Source organism: Cololabis saira, chromosome 23 (assembly GCF_033807715.1).
Source record: "Cololabis saira isolate AMF1-May2022 chromosome 23, fColSai1.1, whole genome shotgun sequence".
Taxonomy (NCBI): Eukaryota; Metazoa; Chordata; class Actinopteri; order Beloniformes; family Belonidae; genus Cololabis; species Cololabis saira.
Window position 1 is genome coordinate 30,980,421 of NC_084609.1, and position 17,369 is coordinate 30,997,789.

General features: G+C 46.2%; 1 protein-coding gene across 1 annotated transcript; it reads left to right on the forward strand.

The window, feature by feature from the left end:
• Window positions 1–9,012: 9,012 nt before the first annotated feature.
• On the forward strand, window positions 9,013–11,129 carry LOC133424177 (uncharacterized). Its single transcript, XM_061714624.1, has 3 exons — window positions 9,013–9,185; window positions 10,441–10,496; window positions 10,573–11,129. The coding sequence occupies exons 1-3, from the start codon at window positions 9,013–9,015 to the stop codon at window positions 11,127–11,129; spliced, it is 786 nt and encodes a 261-aa protein (XP_061570608.1).
• Window positions 11,130–17,369: the final 6,240 nt, after the last annotated feature.

A 17,369-nucleotide genomic window follows, 5' to 3' on the forward strand; every position in this document is an offset into this window, starting at 1 on the left:
CTTGCAGTGTAACTGCAATTGCTGAAATCTCCTCAGGTAGTGACACCACATGGATGTACTTGACTTCAAACCAAGATCCAGCCAGGCCAACTCCTGAGAAACCCAGAGGACAAGCAAGTGGTTCTGGCACTTACCGGTTACCAGGCCTTCACTACAGCAGTGGCACAAACATCGCTGGAGCTGCTAGCCCTTCTGGTTCTGGGCCAGTGTCTTACAGCACCAACACTGCTGGAGGTGCAGGTTCCTTTGGTTCTGGGCCAGCATCGTACAGCACCAACACTGCTGGGGGTTCTGGGCCAGCATCTTACAGCACCAACACTGCTGGGGGTTCTGGGCCAGCGTCTTACAGCGCCAACACTGCTGGGGGTTCTGGGCCAGCGTCTTACAGCGCCAACACTGCTGGGGGTTCTGGGCCAGCGTTTTACAGCGCCAACACTGCTGGGGGTTCTGGGCCAGCATCTTACAGCACCAACACTGCTGGGGGTTCTGGGCCAGCATCTTACAGCACCAACACTGCTGGGGGTTCTGGGCCGGCATCTTACAGCACCAACACTGCTAGGGGTTCTGGGCCAGTATCTTACAGCACCAATACTGCTGGGGGTGCAGGCTCCTCTGGTTCTGGACAACATGTTGCCCAGAAGAGGCAGTCTGGTGTGCCGGGCAGCCAACAGCAGGTTGCAGAGGAGAGCTGGACCTCATCTGATGGGGAGGAGCCGGTCTTCACGCCTGTAAGTGACGAGGATCAAGTGTACGCTTACAAGTCTCGGTCCCGCTACAACAAGAACCGCTTCCTGTTCAGCCAGTCCAGCTACACCCAAACGGAACCATTTCACCCCCAGGAGCTAGTCTTCCCATACCCTGGCAAGACATCTCAACAAAGCAAGGGTGGATTCTGAACATGGGTCTGGTGAGGCTGCCTTCCTACTATGTGAACTTTGGTGCTTATAATGGCTGACTCATCTTTGTCTTCCAGGTCCTCATGTTCTAGAAGCGATGCGGCTTCCAGCTGACTAAATAAATGGCTTTTTAAGGAATTTGCACCGTCTTGTGGGAACTTTAATTTTCTGGCCTTTGTTTGCCACCAGTGAGATGGTGGAGCTTCTCCATGCCTACAAGTGCTTCAAGTTGTCAGACTTGACAGGCAGTCCTGCACGTTACCCTGCTTAGTAGACCTTGCAAGGTCTGCATGCCCGAGTCCAATGACTCTGGTGTTGGAACTAGCAGTTATGGGCAATCCTCAGACCTTACTTGCCCAGGCCTGGTGCCGTGTGTTAAAAAAGGTGCATGGATTTGACCCAAAACCCTTCCAGTTTTAGCCAATGCCAAATGTTCAGTTCTGGATTGCATGTGACACTGACTGCTCAATTACCACAACACTCAACCCTGGCTGATGCTAGGAGATAAACCTGGCTATAGCATCCAGGGAAATGTAACTACATGTGGGTGACTCAACCAGGATTGAAATATTGCACAGACAGCAACAAATATTCAATGAAGAGCTGCTGCATCCACAGGCGGTCTAAGGATGCTGTATTTCAACCTCCATCCCCCTCAAGTTGCTCCTTGCATGAAAGATGCTTGCTGGTGCTACACAATGCACATGACATTTTGATCCTAAAAGCAAATGTTGAACAGCGACACTAGTTTGCAGGTGCTTTATTTTTGTTCATGAGTAAACAAGTTATAGCACATGGGGAATCTGCTTCATATACTGCATCATTCAGGACTTGGTTAAGAATGCCCACCACTGTCAATGGTTCATAAGGCAAGTTTCCAGGACCGCACTGATAAACTCCCAGATCTGGTACAACTTTCAAACAGCTCAGCTGATGTATAAAGCCATATACCATACAGAAACTGTTTACTGGAGAGGGGATTATGATTACAGGGGAAACCTGAACATCAGAACCAGGAGTGTTGGAACAACCATGGAGAGTGTGTGTGCTTCAGTCAGTGGTATGAAGATGCTGTAAATAGGATTGTACATAAGAGTATGACTATATATTTTTAAGGGGGTGTGTTTGTGGAGTCACGTTGGACCTCTTTCGCTTTACAAGTTCCCTCTATGGTGGTCTGATTCATGGTTTGGGTTCCCTCAGTGGTCAAATTTGGTACCGCATGGTGGTGGGGCGGGGGTCTGGGGATCCTTGTGGACTTTGGGGGGTTTGCGTGGGGCACCATGCTGGCATGGGTGTTCAGGCCCTTGGTGGCGATGCTCTGGGTTTGGCTCTGGTGCCTCCCATCGCTGTTCATCGCTGCTGGGATGTCTGCACTGCCTGGTGGGGGTATGCCTATGCAGGGGTTGCAGGGTTTCTTCCGTTGTGTGGTGGAGAGGTCTCGGGGGCTGGAGAGGTGGGTGGGTGGTGCCTGGGTTGCCTCATGGGTATGGCTGTCAGGGGACTGGGTGCTTGTGTTGGTCTAGTATTTTGTGCCTGCCAACCAGGTCGGGGACATCCTGGTTCTGCTCTAGCACTGTCATTTTGGGGTGCTGGGTGGAGGCTGGTGGGGGAGACTGGACTTGGGTGGTTTTGGGGACGGAGCGCAGCATGGTGGGACTGTGGGGGGTTGGGTGTTCTCAGGGTGCACTGTACATGTGTGAATGTGTATGTGGCTGTAAATGTGTATGTGGGTCTGAATGTGCATGTCGGTGTGAATGTGTATGTGGGTGTAAATGTGGGGGTAATGTGTATTTGGGTGTAAACCTGTATGTGTCTGTAAATGTGTACGGGGGTGTAACGTGTATGTGGGTGCAAAAGGACACATCCAAGTGTATGTCATTATTCTGACATTTCCAGCGGCTCTTAAGGTGCTAGACATTTGGATCGTTTCAGGTCATTGCGTTCTGTGAGGGACATTTGAAAGGGAATGAGACTATTTGACCCTTGGTCTGGTTTATGAGGTCAAGGTAAGCCAGTCCTCTTTCATTTTAGGGCTTTTTTCTGTACTGGAGAACTAAATAACTGAGCCTGACCACAAAGAGACTGTTCTCAAGACCCATCACAGCTTTCAATCTTTTCTACAAATGACCCCAGATCCACATCATTAGGCACTGCACAAACATATAATCACTGACAATATAATAAAGGTAATAATAATTTCAAACAAGCAAACTGCTGTGGCTGAAAGATTACATGACGTAATAGAGATCTAAGTGGACCAAACAAAGTGCCATAAGATCAAAAACAAGTTGTGCAAGTCCACTGTTTGAACTCAACTGCAGCTTTGTATTAATCAGTAGCAGCTGTTACCACTGAGCAATCACTTCCTTTTGCACTGAACATCATATAAAAGCAAATCTTCCAGGATCAAATCATTGTCCCTGTGCTCTGAACCTTGTAAGGGCTGCAGCTAGGTTAGCATTGAAGGTGTCTGTGTTCATTTGTCTCATAATGAGGTGAGTAAAATGCCACCAGGTTTCAGAACACAGGTGTTGCTCTTCTAACTTTCCTTTTCTTTAAAAGGGTGGCTGGGATAAAAAGTTGTCTTTGTCCTTCTGACTTCATATTGCAAAGAGGTGGTAGCATTACACATTTTGAGTGCATGTGTTCTGAACTTTGATCATTCCTGCTCTGTATAGAGGGTGTTGTGGACTTCTTTCCTACTGATTGGAAGCATCACCTGTGCTCCTCAAGGAGGTAAGCTGCCTTGAAATCCCCAACAGCAGTTGCATGTGAACTTGCAGTGTAACTGCAATTGCTGAAATCTCCTCAGGTAGTGACACCACATGGATGTACTTGACTTCAAACCAAGATCCAGCCAGGCCAACTCCTGAGAAACCCAGAGGACAAGCAAGTGGTTCTGGCATTTACCGGTTACCAGGCTCTCACTACAGCAGTGGCACAAACATCGCTGGAGCTGCTAGCCCTTCTGGTTCTGTGCCAGCGTCTTACAGCACCAACACTGCTAGGGGTTCTGGGCCAGCATCTTACAGCACCAACATTGCTAGGGGTTCTGGGCCAGCATCTTACAGCACCAACATTGCTAGGGGTTCTGGGCCAGCATCTTACAGCACCAACACTGCTGGGGGTGCAGGCTCTTCTGGTTATGGACAACATGGTGCCCAGAAGAGGCAGTCTGGTGTGCCGGGCAGCCAACAGCAGGTTGCAGAGGAGAGCTGGACCTCATCTGATGGGGAGGAGCCGGTCTTCACGCCTGTAAGTGACGAGGATCAAGTGTACGCTTACAAGTCTCAGTCCCGCTACAACAAGAACCGCTTCCTGTTCAGCCAGTCCCGCTACACAAAAACAGAACCACTTCACCCCCAGGAGCCAGTCTTCCCATACCCTGGCCAGACCTCGCAACAAAGCAAGGGTGGATTCTGAACATGGGTCTGGTGAGGCTGCCTTCCTTTGGTGTGAACTTTGGTGCTTATAATGGCTGACTCATCTTTGTCTTGCAGGTCATGTTCCAGAGGCGATGCAGCTTCCAGCTGACTAATAAATGGCTTTTTAAGGAATTTACACTGTCTTGTGGGAACTTTGTAATATTCTAGTCTTTGTTTGCCACCAGTGAGATGGTGGAGCTTCTCCACGTGGAGTACCTCAAGTTGTCAGACTTGACGGGCAGTCCTGCACGTTACCCTGCTTAGTAGACCTTGCAAGGTCTGCATGCCCGAGTCCAATGACTCTGGTGTTGGAACTAGCAGTTATGGGCAATCCTCAGACCTTACTTGCCCAGGCCTGGGGCCTTGTGTTCAAAAGGTGCATGTATTTCACCCCAAACCCTTGCAGTTCTAGCCAATACCAAATGTTCAGTTGTAACAGATTGCGTGTGACACTGACTGCTCCATGACCACAACACTCAACCCTGGCTGCTAGATCAACCTGGCTATAGGATCCAGGGAAATGTAATTACATGTGGGTGACTCAACCAGGATTGGAATATTACACGGAGAGCAACAAATATTCAATGTAGCTGCTGCATCCACAGGAGGTCCAGGGATGCTGTATTTACACCAATCCCCCTCAAGTTGCTCCACAGTTCTGGCAAGTTCCTCCTTGCATGAAAGATGCTTTCTGGTGCGACACAATGCCCATGACTTTTTGATCCTAAAAGCAAATGTTGCTGAACAGCAACACTAGTTTGAAGGTGCTTTATTTTTGCTCATGAGTAAAGACGTTATAGCACACGTGGGGAATCTGATTTATATACTCCATCATTCAGGACTTGGTTAAGAATGCCCACCACTGTCAATGGTTCATAAGGCAAGTTTCCAGGATCGCACTGATAAACTCCTGTCCACTAAAACTCCCAGATCTGGTACAACTTCAAACGGCTCAGCTGATGTATAAAGCCAGAAACGACTACAAGATACCATACAGAAACTGTTTACTGATAGAGATGGGGTTATGATTACTGGGGGAAACCTGAACATCAGAAACAGGAGTGTTGGAACAACCATGGAGAGAGTGTGCGCTTCAGTCAGTGGTGTGAAGACACTGTAAATAGGATTGTACATAAGAGTATGACTATATATTTATTAGGGGGTGTGTTTGTGGAGTCACGTTTGATGTCCTTCGCTTTACAAGGTCCCTTTGTATGGTGGTCTGGTTCCATGGTGGTTTGGGTTCCCTCAGTGGTCCAAATTTGGTGCTGCATGGTGGTGGGGTGGGGGTCTGGGGATCCTTGTGGACTTTGGGGGGTTTGCATGGGGCACCATGCTGGCATGGGTGTTCAGGCCCTTGGTGGCGATGCTCTGGGTTTGGCTCTGGTGCCTCCCATCGCTGTTCATCGCTGGTGGGATGTCTGCACTGCCTGGTGGGGGTATGCCTATGCAGGGGTTGCAGGGTTTCTTCCGTTGTGTGGTGGAGAGGTCTCGGGGGCTGGAGAGGTGGGTGGGTGGTGCCTGGGTTTTCTCATGGGTATGGCTGTCAGGGGTCTGGGTGCTTATGTTGGTCTGGAGTTTTGTGCCAGCCAACCAGGTCGGGGACATCCTGGATCTGCTCTAGCACTGTCATTTTGGGGTGCTGGGTGGAGGCTGGTGGGGAGACTGGTTTTGGGGACGGAGCGCAGCATGGTGGGACTGTGGGGGGTTGGGGGTTCTCAGGGTGCACTATACATGTGTGAATGTGGGTGTGAATGTGTATGTAGGTATGAGTGTGCATGTCGGTGTCAATGTGTATGAGGGCATAGATGTATATGTGGGTGTAGATGTGTATGTGGGTGCAAAAGGACACATCCAAGTGTATGTCATTATCATTCTGACATTTCCGGCGGCTCTTAAGATGCTAGACATTTGGATCATTTCAGGTCATTACGTTCTGTGAGGGACATTTGAAAGGGAATGAGACTATTTGACCCTTGTTCTGGTTTATGAGGTCAAGGTAAGCTAGTCCTCTTTCATTTGAGGGCTTTTTCCCTGTACTGGAGAACTAAATAACTGAGCCTGACCACAAAGAGACTGTTCTCAAGACCCATCACAGCTTTCAAGCTTTTCTACAAATGACCCCAGATCCAAATCATCAGGCACTGCACAAACATATTATCACTGACAATATTATAAAGGTGACAATAATTTAAAATAAGCAAACTGTTGTGGCTGTAAGATTATATGATGTAATAGAGATCTGAGTGGACCAAACAAAGTGCCATGAGATCAAAAACAAGTTGTGCAAGTCCACTGTTTGAACTCAACTGCAGCTTTGTATTAATCAGTAGCAGCTGTTACCACTGAGCAATCACTTCCTTTGGCACTGAACATCATATAAAAGCAGCTCTTCCAGGATCAAATCATTGTCCCAGTGCTCTGAACCTTGCATTACCATCAATTTGTAAGGCCTGCCACTAGGCTAGCATTGAAGGTGTCTTTGTTCATTTGTCTCATAATGAGGTGGGTAAAATGCCATCAGGTTTCAGAACGCAAGTGTTGCTCTTCTAGCTTTTATTTTCTTTAAAATGGTGGTTGGGATAAAAAGTTGTCTTTGTACCTCTAGTGACTTAATATTGGAAAGAGGTGGTAGCGTTACACATTTTGAGTGCATATGTTCTGAACTTTGATCATACTTGCTCTGTATACAGGGTGTTGTGGACTTCTTTCCTACTGATTGGAAGCATCACCTGTGCTCCTCAAGGAGGTAAGCTGCCTTGAAATCCCCAACAGCAGTTGCATGTGAACCTGCAGTGTAACTGCAATTCCTGAAATCTCCTCAGGTAGTGACCCCACATGGATGTACTTGACTTCAAACCAAGATCCAGCCAGGCCAACTCCTGAGAAACCCAGAGGACAAGCAAGTGGTTCTGGCACTTACCGGTCTCCAGGCTCTCACTACAGCGGTAGCACAAACATCGCTGGAGCTGCTAGCCCTTCTGGTTCTGGGCCAGCATCTTACAGCACCAACATTGTTAGGGGTTCTGGGCCAGCATCTTACAGCATCACCACTGCTAGGGTTTCTGGGCCAGCAGCTTACAGCACCAACACTGCTGGGGGTGCAGGACAACATGGTGCCCAGAAGAGGCAGTCTGGTGTGCCGGGCAGCCAACAGCAGGTTGCAGAGGAGAGCTGGACCTCATCTGATGGGGAGGAGCCGGTCTTCACGCCTGTAAGTGACGAGGATCAAGTGTACGCTTACAAGTCTCGGTCCCGCTACAACAAGAACCGCTTCCTGTTCAGCCAGTCCCGCTACACCAAAACAGAACCACTTCACCCCCTGGAGCCAGTCTTCCCATACCCTGGCAAGACATCTCAACAAAGCAAGGGTGGATTCTGAACATGGGTCTGGTGAGGCTGCCTTCCTTTGGTGTGAACTTTGGTGCTTATAATGGCTGACTCATCTTTGTCTTGCAGGTCATGTTCCAGAGGCGATGCGGCTTCCAGCTGACTAAATAAATGGCTTTTTAAGGAATTTACACTGTCTTGTGGGAACTTTGTAATATTCTAGTCTTTGTTTGCCACCAGAGAGATGGTGGAGCTTCTCCACATGGAGTGCCTCAAGTTGTCAGACTTGACAGGCAGTCCTGCACGTTACCCTGCTTAGCAGACCTTGCAAGGTCTGCATGCCCAAGTCCAAAGACTCTGGTGTTGGAACTAGCGGTTATTGGCAATCCTAAGATGTTACTTGCCCAGGCATGGGGCCTTGTGTTCAAAAGGTGCATGGATTTCACCCCAAACCCTTGCAGTTCTAGCCAATACCAAATGTTCAGTTGTAACAGATTGCGTGTGACACTGACTGCTCCATGACCACAACACTCAACCCTGGCTGCTAGATCAACCTGGCTATAGGATCCAGGGAAATGTAATTACATGTGGGTGACTCAACCAGGATTGGAATATTGCACGGAGAGCAACAAATATTCAATGTAGCTGCTGCATCCACAGGCGGTCCAGGGATGCTGTATTTACACCAATCCCCCTCAAGTTGCTCCACAGTTCTGGCAAGTTACTCCTTGCATGAAAGATGCTTTCTGGTGTGACACAATGCACATGACATTTTGATCCTAAAAGCAAATGTTGCTGAACAGCAACACTAGTTTGAAGGTGCTTTATTTTTGTTCATGAGTAAAGAAGTTATAGCACACATGGGGAATCTGATTTATATACTGCATCATTCAGGACTTGGTTAAGAATGCCCACCACTGTCAATGGTTCATAAGGCAAGTTTCCAGGACCGCACGGATAAACTCCTGTCCACTAAAACTCCCAGATCTGGTACAACTTCAAACAGCTCAGCTGATGTATGAAGCCAGAAACTGTTTACTGATAGAGAGGGGGTTATGATTACTGGGGGAAACCTGAACATCAGAACCAGGAGTGTTAGAACCATGGAGAGAGCGTGCGCTTCAGTCATTGGTGTGAAGACGCTGTAAATAGGATTGTACATAAGAGTATGACTATATATTAAGGGGGTGTGTTTGTGGAGTCACGTTGGATCTCCTTCGCTTTACAAGGTCCCTTTGTATGGTGGTCTGGTTCCATGGTGGTTTGGGTTCCCTCAGTGGTCCAAATTTGGTGCCGCATGGTGGTGGGGCGGGGGTCTGGGGATCCTTGTGGAATTTGGGGGGTTTGCATGGGGCACCATGCTGGCATGGTTTTTCGGGCCCTTGGTGGCGATGCTCTGGGTTTGGCTCTGGTGCCTCCCATCGCTGTTCATCGCTGCTGGAATGTCTGCACTGCCTGGTGGAGGTCTGCCTATGCAGGGGTTGCAGGGGTGCTTCCGCTGTGTGGTGGAGAGGTCTCGGGGGCTGGAGAGGTGGGTGGGTGGTGCCTGGGTTTTCTCATGGGTATGGCTGTCAGGGGTCTGGGTGCTTATGTTGGTCTGGAGTTTTGTGCCAGCCAACCAGGTCGGGGACCTCCTGGTTCTGCTCTAGCACTGTCATTTTGGGGTGCTGGGTGGAGGCTGGTGGGGGAGACTGGACTTTGGTGTTTTGGGGACGGAGCGCAGCATGGTGGGACTGTGGGGGGTTGGGTGTTCTCAGGGTGCACTGTACATGTGTGAATGTGAATGTGGGTGTGAATGGGTATGTGGGTATGAGTGTGTATGTGGCTGTAAATGTGTATGTGGCCCTGAATGTGCATGTCGGTGTAAATGTGTATGTGGGCATAGATGTATATGTGGGTGTAAATGTGTATGTGGGTGTAACGTGTGTGTGTGGGTGCAAAAGGACAAATCAAAGTGTATGTCATTATTCTGACATTTCCAGCGGCTCTTAAGGTGCTAGACATTTGGATCATTTCAGGTCATTGCGTTCTGTGAGGGACATTTGAAAGGGAATGAGACTATTTGACCCTTGTTCTGGTTTATGAGGTCAAGGTAACCCAGTCCTCTTTCATTTGAGGGCTTTTTCCCTGTACTGGAGAACCAAATAACTGAGCCTGACCACAAAGAGACTGTTCTCAAGACCCATCACAGCTTTCAAGCTTTTCTACAAATGACCCCAGATCCACATCATTAGGCACTGCACAAACATATAATCACTGACGATATTAAAAAGGTGATAATAATTTCAAATAAGCAAACTGTTGTGGCTGTAAGATTATATGACGTAATAGAGATCTGAGTGGACCAAACAAAGTGCCATAAGATCAAAAACAAGTTGTGCAAGTCCACTGTTTGAACTCAACTGCAGCTTTGTATTAATCAGTAGCAGCTGTTACCACTGAGCAATCACTTCCTTTTGCACTCAACATCATATAAAAGCAGCTCTTCCAGGATCAAATCATTGTCCCAGTGCTCTGAACCTTGCATTACCATCAATTTGTAAGGCCTGCCACTAGGCTAGCATTGAAGGTGTCTTTGTTCATTTGTCTCATAATGAGGTGGGTAAAATGCCATCAGGTTTCAGAACGCAAGTGTTGCTCTTCTAGCTTTTATTTTCTTTAAAATGGTGGTTGGGATAAAAAGTTGTCTTTGTACCTCTAGTGACTTCATATTGGAAAGGGGTGGTAGTGTTACACATTTTGAGTGCATATGTTCTGAACTTTGATCATACTTGCTCTGTATACAGGGTGTTGTGGACTTCTTTCCTACTGATTGGAAGCATCACCTGTGCTCCTCAAGGAGGTAAGCTGCCTTGAAATCCCCAACAGCAGTTGCATGTGAACTTGCAGTGTAACTGCAATTCCTGAAATCTCCTCAGGTAGTGACCCCACATGGATGTACTTGACTTCAAACCAAGCTCCAGCCAGGCCAACTCCTGAGAAACCCAGAGGACAAGCAAGTGGTTCTGGCACTTACCGGTCTCCAGGCTCTCACTACAGCAGTGGCACAAACATCGCTGGAGCTGCTAGCCCTTCTGGTTCTGGGCCAGCACTTTACAGCACCAACATTGCTGGGGGTTCTGGACCAACATCTTACAGCACCAATATTGCTAGGGGTTCTGGGCCAGCATCTTACAGCACCAACACTGCTGGGGGTGCAGGACAACATGGTGCCCAGAAGAGGCAGTCTGGTGTGCCGGGCAGCCAACAGCAGGTTTCAGAGGAGAGCTGGACCTCACCTGATGGGGAGGAGCCGGTCTTCACGCCTGTAAGTGACGAGGATCAAGTGTACGCTTACAAGTCTCGGTCCCGCTACAACAAGAACCGCTTCCTGTTCAGCCAGTCCCGCTACACCAAAACAGAACCACTTCACCCCCAGGAGCTAGTCTTCCCATACCCTGGCAAGACATCTCAACAAAGCAAGGGTGGATTCTGAACATGGGTCTGGTGAGGCTGCCTTCCTACCATGTGAACTTTGGTGCTTATCATAGCTGACTCATCTTTGCCTTGCAGGTCCGCATGTTCCAGAGGCGACGCGGCTTCCAGCTGACTAAATAAATGGCTTTTAAATGAATTGAAACTGTCTGGTGGGAACTTTGTAATATTCTAGTCTTTGTTTGCCACCAGTGAGATGGTGGAGCTTCTCCATGTGGAGTATGTCAAATTGTCAGACTTGACAGGCGGTTCTGCACATTACCCTGCTTAGCAGACCTTGCAAGGTCTGCATGCCCGAGTCCAATGACTCTGGTTTTGGAACTAGCGGTTATTGGCAATCCTCAGACCTAACTTACCCAGGCCTGGAGCCCTGTGTTCAAAAGGTGCATGGATTTCACCCAAAACCCTTGCAGTTTTAGCCAATACCAAATGTTCAGTTGTACCGGATTGCGTGTGACACTGACTGCTCCTCCATGACCACAACACTCAACCCTGGCTGATGCTAGGAGATAGACCTGGCTATAGCATCCAGGGAAATGTAATTACATGTGAGTGACTCAACCAAGATTGGAATATTGCACAACGGCAACAAATATTCAGTAGAGCTGCTGCATCCATAGGAGGTCCAGGAATGCCGACTCCAGCGACCATAGTTAGGTGCATCCCGGGGGCCAGAGGGGTGACATTGTAGCAAATTTGAAGCTGCTGGCAAAGAGCAATCGTAAAGTATCAAATGTTGGATTTAATGACTCCAGTCTTCGGAAGTCACTAAACTGAATATTGTGTCAGTGTAACTACGCCAAAACCCTGTCGGACTCCGTAGGTTTCTCTGGTCCCCTCCCCAATCTGACCAGCGATGACATGTTTAGCCGCATGCTCTCGCTCCGCCGCTGGTTGTCTCGGTGGTGTTCAGAAAGAGACGTGGCCTTTATTGACAATTGGAAGACATTTTGGGGAAAGCCCGGTCTGAGAAGAGACGGCATTGATCCCACCCGGGATGGTGCAGCTCTTATTTCTAGACACTCCCCCTGGCAATCCATGGTCCAGGCCAGGATGCAGAGCTGCAGTCTTACACACTTCTCTGCTGCTTCTCGAGGACCAACGCCTGCCAATAAAACTGTAGGATTGCATTATGTAATTGGTCATTCTAACAAGGTGCCTAGCAAAATAGAATTGGTTGCAGTTCCCTGCCCTCAAAGTTCACCAAGTGCAGCGTTATAGAGGCGTTAATCAAAATAACCTTGTAAAAATTAAAACCAATGCACGTTTGGTACCAATTAGATGCGGACTAGTAAATATATGATTGTTAAGCTCAGAGTCTCTATTAAATGATCTAATTACAGAGAGCAGGAGTGATATTTTCTGTTTAACAGAAACATGGCTTGAGGAGGAAGAGTGTTAGTTTGAATGAATCAACTCCGCCCGGCTACTTTAATCATCATATTCCTCGAAGCACGGGCCGAGGCGGAGGAGTCGCAGCAATTTATAACTCCAGTCTCCAAACAAATACTGAACCTAAGTGCGATTATAATACATTTGAAAGCCTCACACTTAGTCTGAAACTCCTGAGATGGAAATCAGAGAAGCCAGTTTTGTTAGTGGTAGTGTACCGGCCCCCTGCTGGTGCTGATCTAGAGTTTCTGTCTGAATTTTCAGATTTTATATCTGGTTTATTGATCAGTACAGATAAATTCATCATAGTGGGTGACTTTAACATCAAGGATGTTGAAAGCGATAATCTTAAATTAGCTTTCAATTCTATTCTAGAATCGATGGGTATCTCACAAAAAGTAAACAAACCGACACACTGTTTTAATCATACCCTGGATCTCGTTCTCACCTACGGTGTTGAAACTGATGATCTGTTGGTGTCACCTGTAAACTTTCTCTTATCTGACCTCTATTTAATAACGTTTCAATTTAATATTGTTGATGTTGAAGCACAAAACATTAGTTATTTTAGCAGATGTTTGTCCGATGAAGCTATTGCTAAATTTAGGGAGGCCATTGCTCATCTTACCACAGTGGAAAATAGTGATGTAGTCGAGGCCAGTGACCTGGGTTCTACCTCTGCAGATGTTGATTTCCTTGCTAGTAACACTGCTGATTTGCTGCACTCAGATTTAGATGCAGTTGCTCCTTTGAAAAGGAGGGTTTCTAGCCACAGGAGCTTAACTCCCTGGTATAATTCAGATATCCGCATGTTGAAACCAAAAGTGCGTAAAATAGAAAGGAAGTGATACTCTTCTAAGTCTGTGGATTCCTATCGTGAATGGAAAGATAATCTAATAGTATATAAAAAAGCAATTATCAAAGTCAGAACAGCTTATTATTCAACGTTGATAGAGGATAATAAAAGTAACCCACGTTTTCTGTTCAGCACTGTAGCCAGGCTGACAAAGAGTCACAACTCTGTTGAGCCGTGCATTCCTGCAGCTCTCAGTAGTGAAGACTTTATGAGCTTCTTTAACAGTAAAATCATGAGAATTAGAGAAGAAATCAACCAGCCGGTTGTGGGCGTTTCTTCAGCTTTAGCGACTTCCCTAGGCTCTGACTTGACTCTAGACTGTTTTGATCCTATAGACCAGGGGTTCCCAACCTTTTTTGAGCCAAGGACCAGCAGAAGTATAAACAAAAAGCTCAGGGACCGGTTGACAATTTATGTCAATTTTAATAAACATTTCAGAAAAAAACAATGCATTTTAAAATGCAGGCTATCATCAGCGACGTTAGCTGAGGTTGTGGCCTTTAAAACTTGCTTCTGCAAATCTAACTCACGTTTTTTCCTTTCGAAAAAATCCACTGGTTTGTCTTTGAGAGAAGGATGTTTTGTATTTAAGTGTCTTTGAAGCTTAGATGGCTTCATTGCTTCGTTGGCGAGCGTTTCTCCACATAAAATACAAAGTGGGTTTGGCGCCTCCAAATCGCCAATTGCAACAAATCCATATTTTATATACATAATGTCGTACTTGCGATTAAAGCTTTTGCTTTTCTTTTTGGTAGGATTTTCCACTTGTTCATCACTATTTCTTTTACTCGAACAACCAGTAAAGAAACGACTCATGGAGGTTTGCTGAGGTCCGCTCATCTCTGCAGCTGACTGTACCTAACCTGCATACAGCACCTGTGCATGGCGCTGTTCAGTCTGGTCGGGTACCAGAACTTATTGTCCGCCAAGCCATGACAGGGCTGCCACTCAAAGAAACACATTTCGATTTATACAAGATTTGGATGAAATTATATGACAAAAAAATGTAAAAATTGTTTTCTTAAATTTAGTATGAGGTTGCTTTAATTATGTGGCAAATGATAATAAACACGAGAAAGATGGGTACTTCAATGAAAAATAGAACAATTTTCACCTGTTTCAAGTAGATTTTCACTTGAAATAAGTAGAAAAATCTGAGATTTTTTTGCTTGTAATGAGAAGATAAATCTTGTTCCACTGGCAGATTTTCCTACTTATTTCAAGTGAAAATTGACTTGAAACAGGTTAAAATTGTCAAATGAGTTATTTTTCTGGTGATGACTCTAAATGTTGAAATTGCAGTAAAACCACATTCATTGATGAAATGACATAAGGGATGGAAAGGAGGGATGACAGTTTTACAGGGGGGATGATTTGGACCATTTTTATTTCAGGGGGGATGATTAGGACCGTTTTTATTTCAGGGGGGATGATTAGGACCGTTTTTATTTCAGGGGGGATGATTAGGACCGTTTTTATTTCAGGGGGGGATGATTAGGACCGTTTTTATTTCAGGGGGGGATGATTAGGACCGTTTTTATTTCAGGGGGGATGATTAGGACCATTTTTATTTCAGGGGGGATGATTAGGACCGTTTTTATTTCAGGGGGGATGATTAGGACCGTTTTTATTTCAGGGGGGGATGATTTGGACCGTTTTTATTTCAGGGGGGATGATTAGGACCGTTTTTATTTCAGGGGGGATGATTAGGACCGTTTTTATTTCAGGGGGGATGATTAGGACCGTTTTTATTTCAGGGGGGGATGATTTGGACCGTTTTTATTTCAGGGGGGATGATTAGGACCGTTTTTATTTCAGGGGGGATGATTAGGACCGTTTTTATTTCAGGGGGGGGTGATTTTGACCGTTTTTATTTCAGGGGGGATGCTGGCTTTAGTTCTTCTGAGGAGGAGACGAGCAGCAGCAGCAAGGAGGGTCCATGAAATCCTCATGAGAAGAAAGGATTCGGGGGAATCCAGGCTCGTTGGAGCTACAGCTCCATAATGACCAGGTCTACTTCAGATTGAACAGGGAGCAGTTTGACAGCCTGTTGGGGAGTGGGTCCTCAGCAGGATGACAACCATCTTCTCTCCTATTGGTCGCACCGAGATGCCCTCACAGCGCGGTGAAATTAAAAAATGTTCAATTCAGGCGCAGGCAGGTGAAACGCCCGTGGCAGGTGGACTCTCGCGCGCCGCCAAGCTCGCCAGCAGAGCGCGCTGCTCTTGTGCCGCGGTAGCACATACACAATGAATGGGAAAGCCGGCGGCGGTCGCCGCTTTGCGCCCTCTGTGAAAGGGGCTTAATACTGTTGGCCCCTGAAGGTTACATTTGGCCCCATAATGGCCCCTGTTTCAGAAAAATCCTAGAAACCGCCAGTGCCAAGTTTTGTTACCCGCAGCTGCGCTGAGACGCAAAAAAAAAAAAAAAAAAAAAGAAGCTGCGCTGAGGCTGAGACCCTGCCGTGCAGCGCTGCTCTCGGCAGAGATTGTATGAAGTGAAGTGAAGTGAGATGCCTCACTCCATTGGGAAAAAACGTCTGGTGACAATTGCCGACAATTTTGATTGTCGACAACGTCGACGAATCGTTGCAGCCCTAATTATGATCGGAACACAAGCCATTCCACGGCCCGGTAGTAACGGCTCTACGGACCGGTACCGGTCCGGGGACCGGGGGTTGGGAATCACGGCTATAGACCTCCCTGAGCTGACTTCACTCGTCAATAGAGCTAAATCAACCACAAGTATGTCAGACCCCATCCCGACTCGACTATTCAAAAATGTTTTTTCTCTGAACCAGATCAACTTATCCCTAAGTTTAGGATATGTACCACAGGTTTTCAAAGTTGCAGTAATTAAACCTTTACTTAAAAAACCTTCTCTTGACCCAAACATTTTAGCTAATTATAAACCAATTTCCAACCTTCCATTTGTATCTAAAATCCTAGAAAAGGTAGTTTCAAGCCAGTTATGTGACCATTTGTATAGAAATGATCTGAAGTCTTTCAGTCAGGGTTCAGAATGCATCATAGCACAGAGACATCACTGGTTCGAGTCACGAATGACCTTCTTATGGCCTCAGATAAGGGATTAGTGTCCATACTGGATCTACTGGACCTCAGATAAGGGACTAGTGTCCATACTGGTTCTACTGGACCTCAGATAAGGGATTAGTGTCCATACATACATATGAATACTAGTATTATATTGAGATTCAACAGCAAGTATTGCAGCTAATGATGCTGTAAGGACCAATCAGCTCCCAGAATGCTGATAGAACTGCTTTCAGAAACATCATGGGTCAGAATTACCAAACAGATCCAGGACAGAAAACAGAGACGTATGAAATCGCTTTAAGTTGTTCCCAGATTCCGGTTTTATTTTTTTCAGTCTTTTTCGTGTTTTTAATTTTTGAGAATTTAGTTTTTAGCATTTTATGCAAATGTAACCCCAAGACAGTATATAAAGTAATGAAATATAGACAATGTATGCAATTATAACTGAAAACCATGTTTTAATACCTTTAAACATATTTAAAGGCAAAAACATGGCACCAGTTATTCTTGTGTCCAACAAAACATTCCTTTTTTGGGCAAAACAGAAAAATACCAAAAGTTGTAATGGAATGATGGAGAAAAAAAAAAGAAGATCTTTAGACATACGAATCGATTTTTAGGAATTAATATATGAGGATCTATTTAGAATCTCTGCTAGTCCTGGTTTCAGTCTCAAGTAGGACTTGTTGAAGCCATCCAGATGAGGGTCGCCTGGAAATCTGCTTGGATGATCACTGAATATGGTTCAAACAACAACAACAACAGCTCCTGTAAATTAGATGTAAATTAGATTGAAACTGAAATAGAATATAATCATATTCAACATCTATTACAAACTGTTTCTAGGAACTGGTTAGAGACCAAGAACTTGACCTCTCCACAAACATTAAAGAAACAGTGACAAATTGAAAAAAAAAAAAAAAAGTATCTGGTCCAG